Source organism: Mobula birostris, chromosome 13 (assembly GCF_030028105.1).
Source record: "Mobula birostris isolate sMobBir1 chromosome 13, sMobBir1.hap1, whole genome shotgun sequence".
NCBI classification, from domain to species: Eukaryota; Metazoa; Chordata; class Chondrichthyes; order Myliobatiformes; family Myliobatidae; genus Mobula; species Mobula birostris.
The window spans coordinates 101,072,763-101,086,517 of NC_092382.1; the positions used below are offsets into that span (position 1 = coordinate 101,072,763).

Here is a 13,755-nt window from a genome sequence, read left to right on the forward strand (position 1 = left end):
TCATGTCTATGAAGGATGTAAGAAATAAGGTCAATTCAATTCAGTTTTATTTATTGTCCTGCTATTTATTTTACAAGTAAGAGTTAATGTTGTTCCACTCTCTGTGGACGCTGCCGAAACCTGCTGGGAAATTCCTGTGTGATTGTTCTAATAGCTGCGGTATTCTTAGCTAATTCCGTATGCATACCTCCCTCTGTCGGAACATGTTACTTCTAAATTTTCACCGTTTTATCACAAATCTATACTTTCTGCCTGGAAGCGTTATCTCTCTAATCCTCCCCTATCTCAGTGCGTTTTTTAGAGATACGGCAGAGTGACCCAACATGGTCCAATTGCGCACAGGAGACCAAATAACCTGCTGCCCTTCATGTCTTCGGAATGCGGGATGAAACCGGAACACCTGCATGAAAATTACGCGGTCAAGAGTAGGACGTAGAAACTCCTTATAGAACTGAACCCGACTCTCTGGCGATGTCATAGGGTCAGGTCAACCTTGCTGCCCCTTACTCCTACTCGTCATTGTAACTGTACCTTCACCAGCCACTTCCAGTGTGTTGATACGCTTCCTCTCAGTCCCCATCCCCCACCCCCGTTTAATCAATCGTTTTCGGTACAACAGATTCTGCAGACATTGGAAATTAAAAGTTGCAGACAAGGAGATGGTGAGGGAGGCGTTCATTGACACGGGTTTGACCGTCGGGGAAGGAGGGGCTCGTGGATTCGGGGAGGGAGAGATCACAGAGACGAGGACTATGTCGTAGATGGAGGGCGTGACGGAGATGGAGAGGAGCATAGGGGAGGGGAAGATCACAACGACGGGAGCTATGTAGGCGAGGGAGGGGGCGACCGAGATGCGGAGGGGTGTAGGGGCTGGAGGGGATGGAGGGGATGACAGGGACAGGGATGTATGTAAGGGAGATGGTGACAAGGATGGGCGTAGATGGGCACTGGACCTGTTGTTCACCTCCGATGGGCATGGCTCCATCAGAAACTACACGCCTAACCGCTAAACAGCCGAGGGATCCAGCAGTACCTGCTTCACACTGGAAATAAACGAGCCCTCGCCCGATCAATCGGCCGTCCTCTTCTGCGCCTGCAGTACTTCTCAGAGCTTCATGACGTGGAGCTCCTGTTACAAAACCGTTCACCAACGTGGACGGTGCAGTGGCGACAGGCACCCGAGAAACGCCATGCTAACTATAAGATTCCTGGGTAGCATTGAAGTACTTCTTCCTTCCACGAGGTGGCAGCACGAGCTAAATATTGGTCGCCCGTCGGCCACCATTGTATGACAGAGGCAGATCAAAGCCTGGCATGCTTTTGTCGCTCTCCATCCAGCTTGCGGACAGTTGCTGACCATTCCTGCGTACTTGGAGAGCTTCTTTTCAAAGACCTCCTCCAAGCTATCTTCCCATGGGACTGTCAGCTCCAGCAGCACCACTTGCTTAGTCGACTCAGACACTAGGACGATGTCTGGACGCGGCGTGGTGGCTGCCATGTGGTTGGGGAACTTCAGCTGCCCTTCGAGGTCCACCAACAGCTGCCAGTCCCGTGCAGAGGTCAGAATGCCTACAGATGTTCATGTTCATGAGTTTATATAACATCATAAATATGATGGGGGTGTGGAATGAGCTCTCTCTGAATCGTTAAGTACGGGTCTTCAATCTCCTCGACCTGCTCCCTGATATTAACAAGGAGACGAAGGCATGGCCCTGCGGCGAGGGTCCTAAAACTGGATGGGCACGACGCTCATCTCCTAACAATGTCCAGACCAGTGGGGCCGATTGGCTCATTCCAAAGCTCTCTGTGGCCTGTTGACAGAAGCTCCTATTGGAGGTAGCTGATTCTACATCCTCTTGCTCTCCCATCTTTGGAGTCTCACAACAAGCTGTGTTGCCACGGCAGGAATTTGCTGACATTCCAAATCACATCAAACTCCAAACATAGGGAAATCGCTGGCTTGCGTTGATGCACGGCCCATCCCCGCCCACCCAGCATCTATTTCCCTTTTGTGTTATGCAACATCGAACATTCATTCTTTCTCGTCGGATCACTTCATGGACTGCATTCTGCATCACTGCATACAAAGGCGGCGAGATTTGCTGGTTGACGTTTGCACATGTGACTGTTCTGCTAATCGTTGTTTGCTCAAGGCACCATTGCCTTGCAAATTGTTGGTTCCTATTTTGTTGTCTGTTGTGATATTGTCCTTTGCTCGGCATTGAATCGGAAGCAATTCTGGAATATTTCACACACTGGTTATAAAGTGATTCAGATATACATGTGCAAACCGAACTTGGATCTTGACTCTAAATAAGAAACGTCGCACCGTCCCCGAGTACTTTAATGTTATTTATTTATTTAGAATTACACCCGCACAACGTGCCGCGTGACCCTTTCCTAATTACAAGACAATGGAACGTGGCAGGAAAGCACGCGGTCACCCTGAGGACGTACAAACTTCTCACAGACGGCGTCATCATTTAACCATGAACTCATGATCGTCCGAGCTGTAACGGCGTCGCGCTAACAGCTGCGCCACTGTCCTAATATTCATTTCAAAGAGGGGATCTCCCGTTTTAAATATTTGATTGATATTTATTGAGTTTATTGCAATTTGATAAGATGTGCAATATGCATAACCTCTGTATATTTCCATCGGGGTTATATCTGAGATGTTCAGCTGATGGATAGAGAGTGTTTCCTGTTTCCTCTGCAACACCGGGACATCCGTCCTCTGTCACTCCGATTCTGCGCACACTTCCCCAATCAGACACAGAGGAGCGAGACGGCCAATCAGAGGACGAGATTCGCAATAAAGGGGGCGGCGTCGTACATTCTGCCATCTTACTTGAAGATGAAGCAACATACGTCGACTGAGCGAATGATTCTGTTAATCACGACGGTGCTTATCGTTCACCGTAAGAACGTTTGCAGAGATTTAATACGTATTTCCATTGCTTGTCGTTATTTCGCTTCCTTTAAACCAGGGGTCAGATGCATGGATCAAGGTTCATTGTCAATGGCGGGACACGTAGGACAGATGAAATTTAAAGTCCGTCCATGTTGATCCGACAGTAGCCATGGAAGCAAGTAGGGTCCTTAGCGGTCAATGCTGTGGGGACAAATATCTGTATGTCAGGGTGCACCTTTTTATAAAATGGTGTCGAGGACACATTTGAAATATTAATTCAATTGTTACTCAGTGTTAATTCTTCTGGCTGCATTTGTAGGAAGAATGCTACGTGTTGTTTTTCATTATTATTATTTTTTATAACGGACTCCTAACTTCTGGTCGCAAACGCGGTGAGAGCTTTAAGGAGATGTTAGACAAAGAGTGGAGTCGGCGGCGGAAGGATACTGACAGAGGTCTGTAAAATGATCAGAGCGGACAACTACAGTCAGTGCGGAGATGTCAGAGGGCCGGGATTTTAAATTGAGAGAGGGAATTCTTGAAGGAGATTTCTATGACCACTTTTGTATTCACAGCGGGTGACTGATGATGAGGGTTGAAGAATTATTTAGATGGCCCCGCGAACATAGGGGTAAGACGTGCTGGCAGACTGGATTACGTAGACTGGCATCAGGCTTGTGCTTGCTCTGTACTGTTCTATCTGGGGTGCACGGTGCGACTTTGGCATAGGGAGAGATATGGAGAGGGGAACTCCGCACGGTGCTCCTGGCGTGTGGGACGGAACCGGGCGGGGGTTGGGGAAGATACAGACACCGGGACGGTGCACACGATTCATTCCAATTCTACGAATTAACTTTATATCTCTTTATATCTTCTTTCCAAACCTTACTACCCATCTCTCCCCTACTCTGTTGATCCCTTTACCCCACAGCGCCTAAACTCTCTTTCCGCACCCCATCGTCCGACACCGCCTGTTATCTGACTCATCTCTTTCCCGATATCTTTCCCCAGCCGCGAGGTTGCAGACCATCCGGCAGAGTCCAGTGGCTCACAGCGGCTCTCCAGGAGACAATGTGACACTAAACTGCACTCTGTCGGGCAGCGGTACCTTCTATATGTTCTGGTATCGACAGCGCGCGGGAGAGCAGCTTCGGAACCTGTTTTATTCCGTGAGCCCGGGAGCGGTAACTGCACAGGAGGTGGTCGATGGATTCGTCGCCGAGCGACCGGAGGAACTGCTGGTCCTCCTGAAGTCCTCCGAGCTGCAAGTCAGTCACTCGGCCTTGGTTTTCTGCGCCTGGAGTACTCACGGCGGCGCCGATAGGTACAGGAGCGCGACAAAAACCCCCAGAAGCGCGAGAGTCAGGGGAGCGGAAGCAAACTGGAGGGCTGCAAGATTATTCGCAGAACAAAGAAGTCGAAGTCAAACTTAGTTTCGTAAAGAAAAATCGCGAGACTCTTTTCTGGACATCTGCACAAATTCCTGTTGCACAGGTGCAGTGTAAAACGAACTTCCAGCAACATCAGAGACACAAAGCTCGCCAGAAAAAAAAACAATTAAACATTAATTATACACATTGATTGTAGTACGCAACACGTTAAAAATGGAACAGTGTCCATACTAGAGCAAAATGATGCTGTACAAAGGTAACGATTTGGTTTGTGACATTCCCTTTGCCCTGAATGTTTCAAGGGAAGTAATTGTTCCCGAACCTGGCCGTGTGAGAACTGACACCTTCTGTACCTACAGTCCAATAGGGTGTGCGAGAGGACGGCGTGGTGCAGATGGCTGGGGGGGGGGCGGGGTAGGGGTGGTGGATGCTGTGCTGGAGGAAGCAGCCAACTTGAGGCTGCGACTGCTGTGTGTACGCCCGATGGTGGGGAGGGATGTGCTCGGGGTGAATAGGGCAGGGACAACTAATCCTTGTGGTTTGTTGCTCTCCTGTGCGTGCGATTTGCAAAACCGGATGCAATTTCAAATTTGCCGGAGTGCGCGTTAGCATTCTGAGAAAGTAAAACGACTGACGCCGATTTGTGGCCGTTGCCCCTCTCGCAATAGAATGCTTGGACCCAAGTGTTGGGGGATCCGAGGCTGGAATGACGATGCGAGACTGAAGCGAGAACAGACAACTGCACTAGAGGCTAGACGATAATCTAAGTTGAGTTGACGATTGGGTACAGGAGATAGGGTGTTATGTTGAATTTGAATAAGACGTTGCAGAGCCCTAATTTAAAGTATCGGGCGAAGATTTTTTTTTTTCATCTACCTGCAGGAAGCGTCTGAGTACGACCGAAAGTAAAATTTACAAGAACGTCTCCGGGATTCGGGGACCATAGTTATAAGTTAAGACTTTATTGCTTGGAATGCGGGATTTGAGAGAGGTAGACCAAATTATGAGGATAAGTAGAAGCAGTAATGGTAGTAGTAGCCGTAGATGCCAGGGGATCGATCAGTATTTCGCGACTCTGGTGAACAGCATCCACTCAAGGACGCCTGGGCGGGAACATTTACAGAACCAGCTGTTGCCCAGACACCGGCTTCCTCACGTCACTGAGTCTAAGGGAAGGGCAATCGCGGCTACAGGTTGAAGTTGCCAGAGTAAGGTTGCAAACAACATCAAACTTCCTTCGGGACCCTGGCTCCGGAATTCCTCCTCGGGGCCTACTCCCGAAGCCTATCCAATGGGTGCGTATGGCCGGAAGACAGTGGAGGTGTAAAAACAGAGTTTTCCATCTCCCAGGCGGGCTGCTGTCGAAGGCTGACGAGCGTCACCTGCCCGAGAATGAGGGGTACAGCGAGCGTAAATGCAGGCAGGATTTTATACAGAGGCTGGATGGGGCGACGCGAGGAAATGGCCTGAGGGTGAAAGTTGAAATGTTTAAGGGGAACATCAGAGGAAACGTCTGTAGTCAGAAGATGTAGAAGGAGCAGAGAGCGCAAATGGTGCATGAGATTTCGAAATCAACGTTTCAGAGATGGTACTTCAGGTACGTTTGACAGAAGTATGGAGGGCATTTGCTCCGGGTGTTGGTCAATGAGATTAGTCAGTTTAAATCGTTCGGCACAGCTGGATAGGCCGAAGCGCTTGTTTCTGAGCCCTACCTTTCTGTGACTCTAATCTCGGATCAGAGGGCCAGTTCACGTGCTGTGATGTTCTACTTTCTACCTTCTCTGATCCGCTGAGATCCCCACCAGCTTGCCAGATTCCAGTCTCCTCTCCTACGCAGGTCAACAGAGTTTGCCCCGGAAACTTAGTACTAAAGACTTCGTTTAAGAAATTCGTTGTGATTGAATAAACTTGGGTTTGGTGAGTGTTTTCTCCACAGCGACTGTAGAGGGTGCTCTAGGTCCACGTACCAGCTTTGCATGGGTTCAAAAATTTTCAGAGAGAGAGACAGGACGCCAGTTAGCACCTCCAGCTGTAACACTTCCTGTTCAGCTACCAACGTCTGTTCCTTTACCGGCAAAATGAATGAATTTAACTGTAGGAATTCCTATTTCAGCTCGCGGTTCAAGGTCCAATTTGGTGGTGGTTTTTGCTCAGGAAAGTGGTGGAGAGTTGCGCCCGCTTTGCACTGGGTCAACTGCTCCCGCATCATCATAGCTTCGTGCCACGTCGAAAAGCCCCACCTGAACGAGGCACCACCTGTATGGAAGACAACCAGTTATCTGTTTTCTATTGCTACTTGTGCCAAGATATAACGGAGAGTTTTAGTTCGTCTGCTATCCAGAAACATCCTCCGGCATATAACTATATCTGTGGGTGCACAACGGCCTGTAAAAACACGGTGCAGCACATCGCGGGTTACAGACTCTGACTATACATCTCATTGCCTCATCAAAGCAGCCAGCGCATTCAAGTATCCATTCGGCCCGATAATTTCTACACCCCACCCCTCCGTGGTGAAGAAAACACTATTTGATCAAGGACAGCGTGCACCCGCTTCAGTAAAGCTAATGACGTACCTATGGTAATTTTAGCATACAGACTTGACCTTCCATTCAAACACCTTAGGATCCTGCACGTTATTCTCGACCTGTGCTCCAGTTCTTTTTTTTTTTCTCATGTGTCATGTTGCGTTTGTTTGCAATACCGCAATGCTTTGATCTGTATGAACGTTATGCAAGTCAAGCCAATTGCAAATGCTCTCTGCTAAGCCAGACACGCTCCTGGCCATGCGCCTGTTATCCACAACTCCACATTCCAATTGCTAACGTCTCGATCGTCATCTCCCCCAGCCCCCACCTTCCACCATCTCCCCGACTCACCGTAACTGCTGAACAGGTGAGAAGGACTCTGGAGAACTCAGACGCGGCAAAGCATTGTGTTGCAAAGAACTGGTGAACCCAAACGCAGGACACCGGCACGGGGAGAGAGTTGGGATGCAGACCATGGCGTGAAAATCTTGAATGACTACCGTCCAGTGGCCGTGAACTCACACACCATGAAGACCTGGAGAGGTTGGCCCTGCCTCACCTCCGACCCTGGACTGATCAGGATCCCATGCAGTTTGCCAAACAGGAGCATATTCGAGTTGAATATAATGTCATCGATCTGCAGAACAGGGTCTAATCCCAGTTGGATAAGCAGGGCATCGTGTTCTTTTTTTTTTTTTTTAATTCTCAAGAGTCTTCGATACCATACAGCCGTCATAGCTGGGGAAAACGTCCCTTTCAATGTAGGTTAGCGGTTCCACTGTATGCCGGACAATGGACTACCTGACCGGCAGACCACAGTTTGTGCAGCTTCATAGCTCTGTGTCAGACACGGTCATAAGAAACACTGGGGCCGCAAGGGGACGCTGTTGGGTCACTTACTGTTTACCCTGTGTACCTCGGACTTAAGATACAACACTGAGTCATGTCATCTGTATCCATAGATATAATTTTGCTATTTGTTTTTGCACCGATTATAACTAAATTTTATTTCATTCTTTAGCAATGCAGAGTGATGTCAGACACCTCCGGCCCAACCGCCCGTCAGTGGCCAATTACAAACGTGGTAGGAAACCGGAGCACCCGGAGGGAAGCCACATGGTCACGAGGAGAACATATAGACGCCTTTACAACCAGCGGCGGGATTTGAACGCGCGTCGTTGACGCTGAACGCTAGAAATATTTCAACATGAATTTCTATTAACTGACGCTAGTCAAGTTTTCAACGTACTGGAATGCTGCTGAATAAAAAATAAGTGGTTGACATGACATTTATACTGTGTTCTCCTGTCAATAAAGAGTCCAGCTGTAGGTGGAGGGGGGTCTTTCTGCAGAAATGGGCGTGACGTCTCTTCCTGGCTCTCACTGCCTTTTCAGAAGTTTACAAACAGCAGCTGAGCGCTCATTGTCTGAAAGAACGTTTCCAAACAGAGATGTTTGTGTTACTCTGACTTATGGTCTGGACCCACCGTAGGCAAGTTGACCTCACTACAAACTCGGAAAACTCTTTTGTTCTCAATTTCTCCCTGTTCCTCCTTTACATTTTGATCAGTTTCTCGCCCTTATGTTTTTATACTCTAATTTCTCTCTTAATTAATTATCCTCCTTTTGCAATCCGTTCATCTTACTCCTTCTCTGGACTCCCCTTTCTGTCCACTTTCCCGTCTCTTCACCGCCCTCTCCTTGCAGTCTTTGCACCCATGTTTCCGTTCACAGGCGATTTTCTCAGTACTAAGCAATTCGTTTAAGAAATTCATTGTGATTAAATAAACTTGTGTTTGGTGAGTGTTTTCTAAGCAGCTGCTGCAGAGAGTGCTCTCAGTCCACGGACCAGCTTTGAATGGGTTCCACAAATTTTCAGAGAGAGAGACAGAGGACGCCAATTGGCTCCTCCAGCTGTAGCACTTCCTGTTCAGCTACCAACGTCTGTTCCTTTACCGGCAAAATAAATGAATTTAACTGTAGGAATCCCTATTTCAGTTCGTCGTTCAAGGTCCGATTTGGTAGTGGGTTTTGCTCAGGTAGGTGGAGGAGAGTTGCGCCAGTGTTGCGCTGGGTCAGCTGCTCCCGCATCATCTTAGGTTCGTGCCCGGTTCGAAAAGTCCCACCTGAACGAAGCATCACCTGTATGGAAGACAACTAGCTATCAGTTTTGCGTGCCATCCAGAAACATCCTCCCAAATATAAGTATATCTGTGGATTCATCTCGGATTGTAAAGACTCGGCTCAGCACATCACGGGATACAGCCTGCCCTCCACAAACTCTGACTGTACATCTCACTCCCTCAGTAAGGCGGCCAGCGCATCCAAGTATCCATTCAGCCCGATATTTTTTACACCCCCACTTCTATCGGGAAGCAAACAGCACTTGCTCAAGTCAGCGTACTCCCCGCTTCAGTAAGACTAATAACGTATCCATGATAATTTTAGCATACAGACTGGACCTTCCACTCAGACACGTTTGGATCTCGCACGTTATTCTCGAAACTGCACTCCAGTTTTTTTTTTCATGTGTCATGTTGCTTTTGTTTGCAATACCGCAATGCTTTGATCTGTATGAACAAGCCAATTGCAAATGCTCTCTGCTAAACCAGACCACATCCTTGCTCTGCACCTGCCATCCAGACTCCACACCCCAACTGCTAACGTCCCGATCGTCAAATCCCCCAGTCGCCACCTTCCACCATCTCCCCGACTCACCAAAACTGCTGAGCAGGTGAGAAGGTCTCTGGGGAGACTCAGGCGCCGCAAAACATCGCGATGTCATTGTGTGAACTCCAAGGTTGCGTGGAGTTCCGCAGCGCATTTTCATCTTCACTCTCAGCTTTGAAGGGTGGAAACTCATGTGTGGCCCCAGAACCCAAGAACGGCCAACTCAGTATCTTGACTGACTGCGGTCCAGTGCCCGTGAACTCACGCATCATGAAGACCCTGGAGAGGCTGGTCCTGTCTCACCTCCGACACATAGCCAGATCAGCCCTCGATCTCCTGTAGTCTGCGAACCAGGAGCAGATTCGAGTCGGGAATACTGTCATGCATCTGCAGAACAGAGCCTAATCCCACTTGGAATAGCAGGGCATCATGTTTTGCTTGATTTCTCAAGTGCCTTTGATACGCTACAGCCGTCATCGCTGGGGAAAACATTCCGTGCAATGGTGGTTGGCGCTTCCATTGTAACGACCTGACCGGCAGACCACAGTTTGTGCAGCTTCATAGCTGTGTGTCAGACATGGTCATAAGCAGCACTGGGGCCGCAAGGGGACGCTGTTGGGTCCCTTACTGTTTACCCTGTATACCTCGGACTTCAGATACAACACTGAGTCATGTCATCTGTATCCATAGATATAATTTTGCTGTTTGTTCTGGCACCGATTCAAACGTCATTTTATTTCATTATTTATCACTACAGCGCGATATCAGACACTTCCGGCACAACAACCCGTCACTGGCCAATTACAGACATGGGAGGAAACCGGAGCACCCTGAGGGAAGCCACGTGGTCACGAGGAGAACACCTAAACGCCTTTACAACCAGCGGCGGGATTTGAACCCGAGTGATTGGTGCTAAACTCCAGAAATATTTCAATTTATGTTTCTATTAATTAACGCTGGTCAAGTTTTCAATGTACCGGACTGCTGCTAAACAAATTGAAGCGGTTGACATGACATTTATACTGTGTTCTTCCGCCAATCAAGAGTCTAATTGCAAGTGGAGGGCGGGTCTTTCTGCACAAATGGGCGTGGTATCTCTTCCTGCTTCTCACTGCCTTTTCAACAGGTTACAAACGGCAGCTGAGCACAGAACTGGTTCACTGTCTGAAAGAACGTTTCAAAACGGAGATGTTTGTATTACTCGGACTTATGATCTGGGCCCACCGTAAGCAATTTCCTCCCACTACAAACTCGATAAGCTCTTTTGTTCTCCTTTTCCCACTATTTATATTTTGATCCTTTTCTCTCCCCTCTGTTCTCATCCTCTAGTTTCTCCTTTTATCATCCGTCCATCTTTCTCCTTCTCTAGACTGCGTGCCAGTGGTTACCTCTTACTGGCCACTTCTCGTTCTCTTCCTCACTTCCTCCTTGCAGTCTTTGTACCTATATTTCTGTTCACAGACGATTTTCTCTTTTTTATCAACATTTCGTTCAATTCCCCCCTTTTTTTATTTCCCATGCTGCTCCATTTCTTTGATAATTCCACTGTTTTTACTCATTTGTGAATTTTTCCCTTCCACTTACGTTTCCATATCTACACTGATTCCCCTCCTCGCCTACTCCCGGATCTCCAGTATCATCATTAACCGTCCTCCTTTTCCCGTATCTTTCCCAGAGGTCAGCTCGCAGACCATCACTCAGACCCCGGCCGTGCTCTCGCGATCCCCCGGAGAGAATGTGACGATGACGTGCACGGTGAAGGGCACTAGCGCTGACCCTCGCATGTTCTGGTACAGACAGCTCCCGGGGAAGGAGCTGGAGAACCTCTTTTACTCCGCTGCTACCAAATCCGTCAATTCCGACGAGCCCGTGGACGGTTTTACCGCCCAGAGACCGGACGGAAAGACCTTCACTCTGAGCAGCTCCCACCTGGAACCGAAGAACTCGGCCGTATATTTCTGCGCGTGGAGTCTACACATTGACTCAGAGAGAGAGGGACGTCTGACAAAAACCTGCTGAGTACGCAGGGGAGCGTCTGGCGGTGGAAGCTGGAATTGCAGCTCGGTTAACCGAAAAAAGACGTAGTCAAAGTGGAGTTTATTGTCAAATCCAGCAGTACTTAGACTCAATGGCCACAGTATTAGGTGCACCTTTTTCATGCGCTCGTTAAGATAAATATCTAATTAACAAATCATGTGGCAGCAACTCAATGCCGTGGAAACATTCAGACATTGTCAAGCCGTTCAGTTGGTTCTTCAGACGAAACGTCGGATTGGGAAAGCAAGGTCATCAATCACTTTGACTGTGGAATGATTGCTGGTGCCAGGCCAAGTGGTCTGAGAACCTCCGAAACTGTTGAGCTCCTGGGATCTTCACGCACAACAATTGCCGGAGCGTACTGAAAATGGTGCGAAAAAGAACAACAACAAAAAAGATAATTACGTCCAGTGAGCTGTAGTTATGTGGGCGTAAACGCCCTGATAAAGAGAGTGTAGAGGAGAATGCCAGTCCGGTCCCAGCCGACAGGAAGGCCAAAGTAACTAAAAGAGGCCCAATTTACAATAGCAGCGTCTCGAAAGACTTTTGGACGGAAACGTGGAAAGCAAAGGTTTACAGGGTTACCGGGCCAAACTCAGGCAAACAGAGGAGGTTGATCTGGACATCTTGGCCATTTGAGCCAGTGATTCCGCTCCCGCTCTGTGTGAATCCATGTCTGAGAGGTACTAACAAAAGGCAGCCGGGGGAAGATGCGGTAACCCTGGGAGGAGAGACGGAGATTCTGCAGGACGGTCTCTTGGAAACCAATAACAGGATGGAGAACGAAGTGTTAAAGTTGCAGAGAAAGCGGGCACTGAGTGTAGGTACACTATAAACGGGAAACACGGCGCATAATAAATTGCTACAGTTCCCGAGAAGTGTAGGCAGACAATAAGGTGCAAGTGCCACGACGCGGTCGATTGCGAGGTCTGGAGTTCATCTCATCGGACTAGGGGGCCGCTCAATAGCCATAGCCTTCTCAGAGCGGGATAGAATCTGCCCTCGAGCCAGGTGGCACTGGTATATGTTCCGATGTTCTTCCCCAGTCAGGCTATCAAAGACAACGGGGAGAAGGCAGAAAAGCGTTGAGACGGAGCAGTCTCGGTGGGGCCAATGGGCCTATTCTGTCCCCCTGCCTTATGGTCTAGGAGCAGTTAGAAATGCAGTGTAAATCCTGTCATGCATCCTATACATGCCGGTGAAATCATCACCGCAGTGCGTTGATGTGGTCGTGCAGAGAAAATTAAAGTGAGACAAACGCCTCACTTCAGCCAGCTGCATTCCAGGCAGGCGGGAAGGTTCAAAAACATATCAGGGGAGATTTTGAAGTCAAGTGGGCTGTTTAATCATTTTACCACAGCGGGCTGGAATCTGTCTTTGAGCCTGGTGACACGTGAACAAAGAGGAACCTTCGTAGTGTGAAGTGTGGACCGAGTTCGTGCAGGGGAGAGCATCCCTTCCCCGGATACAGGTTGACACATTATAGAGCTAATGGCCGAGCGTAAGAATGATGTCACGTGGTCTTTCGAGCAGCGCAGTTGTCTGAGTCTATTACTGAACCTGCTTCTCAGTTCGGCCAAAGTGGAATACAGAGGGTGAAAAGCATCGTCCAGTATTGCCTGAATTTTCTTTGGGGTCCTTTGTACTACCACAGTCTCCAGTGTGTCCAGTTTGACTCCGAAATCAGAGCCAGTCTTTCTGACCAGTTTATTGAGCCTGTTAGCATCGCCGATGTAGATGACATTACCCCAGCCCGCCACCGCATAGAAAACTGTACTAGCGACAACAGACTGGTTGAACACGTGAAAGTGATGACTGGACACTCCAAAGGACCTGAATCTCTTCATGAATTAGACGTGAGTCTGGTCCTTCATGTACACAGCCTCTGTGTTGGTGCTCCACTCAAGTCTGTCATCCGGGTGCACCCCCAGGTACTTGTAGGTCCTCATCACATCCACGTCCTCGCCGTCAATAGTAAAAGGGAGCAGTGCAGGCTAAGTCTTCCTAAAGTCCATCACTATTTCCTTTGGCTTTCTGATCTTTAGCTGCAAATGATTCAGCTTGCATCAGTTGGCAAAGTCCTCCAGCAGAGCCCTGAATTCAACCCCCCGTCATCCATTTATACACCCAACTATTGCTGAGTCATTAGATAATTTCAGCAGATGACATGACGCAGTGTTTTATCAGAAGTCGGAGGTATACAGGGTAAACAGGA

General features: G+C 48.6%; 1 protein-coding gene across 1 annotated transcript; it reads left to right on the forward strand.

Moving 5' to 3' along the window:
* The first annotated feature begins 761 nt into the window (after positions 1–761).
* LOC140208124 (uncharacterized) lies at positions 762–11,522 on the forward strand. The gene is made up of 7 exons (XM_072276607.1): positions 762–826; positions 1,015–1,159; positions 2,774–2,921; positions 3,926–4,238; positions 8,832–8,872; positions 10,630–10,728; positions 11,179–11,522. The coding sequence occupies exons 1-7, from the start codon at positions 762–764 to the stop codon at positions 11,520–11,522; spliced, it is 1,155 nt and encodes a 384-aa protein (XP_072132708.1).
* Positions 11,523–13,755: the final 2,233 nt, after the last annotated feature.

Coding starts and splice junctions, on each gene's coding strand:
- LOC140208124 (XM_072276607.1), top strand. CDS start 762: ATGGAGGGCGTGACGGAGATGGAGAGGAGCATAGGGGAGGGGAAGATC. Junction 827..1,014: donor ATCACAACGACGGGAGCTAT/GTAGGCGAGGGA, acceptor ACCGCTAAACAG/CCGAGGGATCCAGCAGTACC. Junction 4,239..8,831: donor ACTCACGGCGGCGCCGATAG/GTACAGGAGCGC, acceptor TCCCTATTTCAG/TTCGTCGTTCAAGGTCCGAT.